This window comes from Macrobrachium rosenbergii, chromosome 52 (genome assembly GCF_040412425.1).
Source record: "Macrobrachium rosenbergii isolate ZJJX-2024 chromosome 52, ASM4041242v1, whole genome shotgun sequence".
Classification (NCBI taxonomy): domain Eukaryota; kingdom Metazoa; phylum Arthropoda; class Malacostraca; order Decapoda; family Palaemonidae; genus Macrobrachium; species Macrobrachium rosenbergii.
The window spans coordinates 6458101-6460772 of NC_089792.1; the positions used below are offsets into that span (position 1 = coordinate 6458101).

At 36.6% G+C, this 2672-nt stretch overlaps 1 protein-coding gene across 1 annotated transcript; it reads left to right on the top strand.

Moving 5' to 3' along the window:
- The first annotated feature begins 1303 nt into the window (after positions 1 to 1303).
- LOC136833846 (serine-rich adhesin for platelets-like) lies at positions 1304 to 2222 on the top strand. The gene is made up of 2 exons (XM_067096147.1): positions 1304 to 1308; positions 1730 to 2222. The coding sequence occupies exons 1-2, from the start codon at positions 1304 to 1306 to the stop codon at positions 2220 to 2222; spliced, it is 498 nt and encodes a 165-aa protein (XP_066952248.1).
- Positions 2223 to 2672: the final 450 nt, after the last annotated feature.

Below are 2672 nucleotides of genomic sequence, written 5' to 3' on the forward strand. Positions count from 1 at the left end.
CATTTTTAGCCCATATCTAGGTACTTGAAGTATTCAGTAATTTTGTTTACAGAATAGTTATTTATATTATTTTTAGCATATAAATGTTTAAAGATGACGAAAGCATCCATAAAAGAATATACGTTGCTCTGAAAAAAAAATGTTTTATATAGTTTATCACTGGCTATATAACTCTGTTTCTAATTTAGAGGTTCATGTAAACAGTTTCTCTACAATGACTCGCTCTGCCATCTCCATCCTTAGAAACACTTTCAAAAATTACATATTTTTCATTTATGAATATTTCTACCCAGAACGCGTACTCCTTCCAGGATTTATGGAACTGCATTCATGCTAATTTCCAGTCTTATCATCTTCTAAGGCTCACTCACGGTGGACATAATTATTGTTCTTCGGGGAGCTATAACACCTTGATAAAACGAAGGCTCGTAAAATTATACAAGCCTTGAGACCTTCGCTACTTTTTTTGGGACGTTTTAGGCTCAAATATGTTGGTCACTCCCACTGAGCTTTTCTTCTGAATTTCACGAAAAAAGAAACATCATGCAGATTAAGATTAAAAGGATGATGATTTTAATCTTATGAAAGACATGGGGTTTCATTATTAAAAAAATTGCCATCTTATCAAAAGTTTTTCATCTTTTCTTTTATCTGGTATCTAGTAGTTTAAAAAAAAACTAATAGTTATTCTTTTATAAAGTTTTATGTACGCACTCATAATGTACTCTGATGGGGGGAACGAGGAAGTTTTTAATGATGATCGAAAAGGATTTACCAAATCAATGCATATCAATTTATACAAAATTTTTAAAAAACTTTTGCAAACAAAATCTGAAAATCAGATGTCAGTGTGTTCTAATTCCATGTTGAAAATTGCTCCAGCATTTGTTACCTCAGAAGGCTTTTTTTATGAAAAATATGGAATCAACAGTTTTGAGAATGATAACTTTGGGTGCTTGGGAATTAAGAGAAAGGGATACTTGACGTTACAATACAAAGATTAACCTATGATAATCTGACTAAAATTAAACTAAAATAGAGGTCTGGAAACGCTAACCTTTGATTTCTTGAGCTATAATGTTGTCTGAAGGCAGACAATTAAGGCTATGACGAATTGTATTGTGCGATCTCCGTCTCTTACAACTCGAGGAATATTAGTGGAATGTGGGTCTCCATTAAGACAAAAAAAAAAAGTAAAACATGCGGCGAAGTTTTTTCGGCGCAATCGAGTTTTCTGTGCAGCCGCTACAACGTATACTCAAGGCCACCGAAAATAGATTTATCTTTCGGTGATCTCGGTATAATGCTGTGAGCCGCGACCGAAGAAGCTTTAACCACGGGCCGGTGGTGGCCTATCCTATATCGTTGCCAGAAGCACGAGTATGGGTTACTGAGGCTAGAGGGCTGCAATTTGGTGTGTTTGATGACTGGAGAGTGGATGATCAACATATCAATTTGCAGCCCTCTAGCCTGAGTAGTTTTTAAGATCTGAGGGCGGAGAGAAAAAGTGCGGAAAGAAAAAAGTGCGAACAGCATACAGTTCGGACGGACAGACAAAGCCAGCACAATAGTTTTCTTTTACAGAAAACTAAAAAAGTAGATCCTTCAAGTGAATTATCAACCGACACTTAATTCCACTACACATTATCGTCTGTTGATAAAGCTAGACGCAAGGTGATTTGTATCAATAATTTAGTTTGTGAATTTTTAGCATTTGCTGGTAACACAGGCCAGAGGTTTCTAATTCGCATGACATCTCTGCTAACACAGACACCTCTGATAGCACAGACATCTCTGATAACACAGACATCTCTGATAACACAGAGATCTCTCATATCACAAAAACTTCTGATAACACAGACATCTCTGATAACACAGAGATCTCTGATAACACAAAGACCTCTGATAACACAGATATATCTGATAACACAGAGATCTCTCATAACACAGACATCTCTGATAACACAGACATCTCTGATAACACAGAGACCTCTGATAACACAGACATCTCTGATAACACAGAGACCTCTGATAACAGAGACATCTCTGATAACAAGATCTCTGATAACACAAAGACCTCTGATAACACAGACATCTCTGATAACACAGAGATCTCTCATGTCACAAAGACCTCTGAGATAACACAGACATCTCTGATAACACAGCGGTCTCTCATAACACAGACATCTCTGATAAATACAGACATCCTAACTGTAAAATAACAGACTGACAGACAACAAAAGTTGGAAATGGGGCAACTTATGGTGATAAATATGATGGTTGTTGTTAAAAGTAGTGGAAGGATGGAAGTCGTTGATTCCTACACATATCTATGTGTTAATAACAGATGAAGATCAGGCGGGTCATAGATGAAATGCGGAAGGCAGCAAGGTGCATGCAAAAGATTGGGAAGAAATTTGAAGTGTAATGGAAGCCAAGGTGGGAATGTATGAAGGGTCTGCAACGGTTAGAAATATATTTTTATGTAGTGCAAATTATACCGAAAATATTTATAGAAGGGCCCATAATTAGAGCGTTTTAAAACGGTCTGGTCATGTGGGAGGAATAGAGGACTAATAGGTGGGGTAAAAAGGACGTTTTTATTAGAAGGGAAAAGAAGATTAAGACATACAAAGTGCCTCATACGCTGAAAAGCAATAAACTGCATGCAA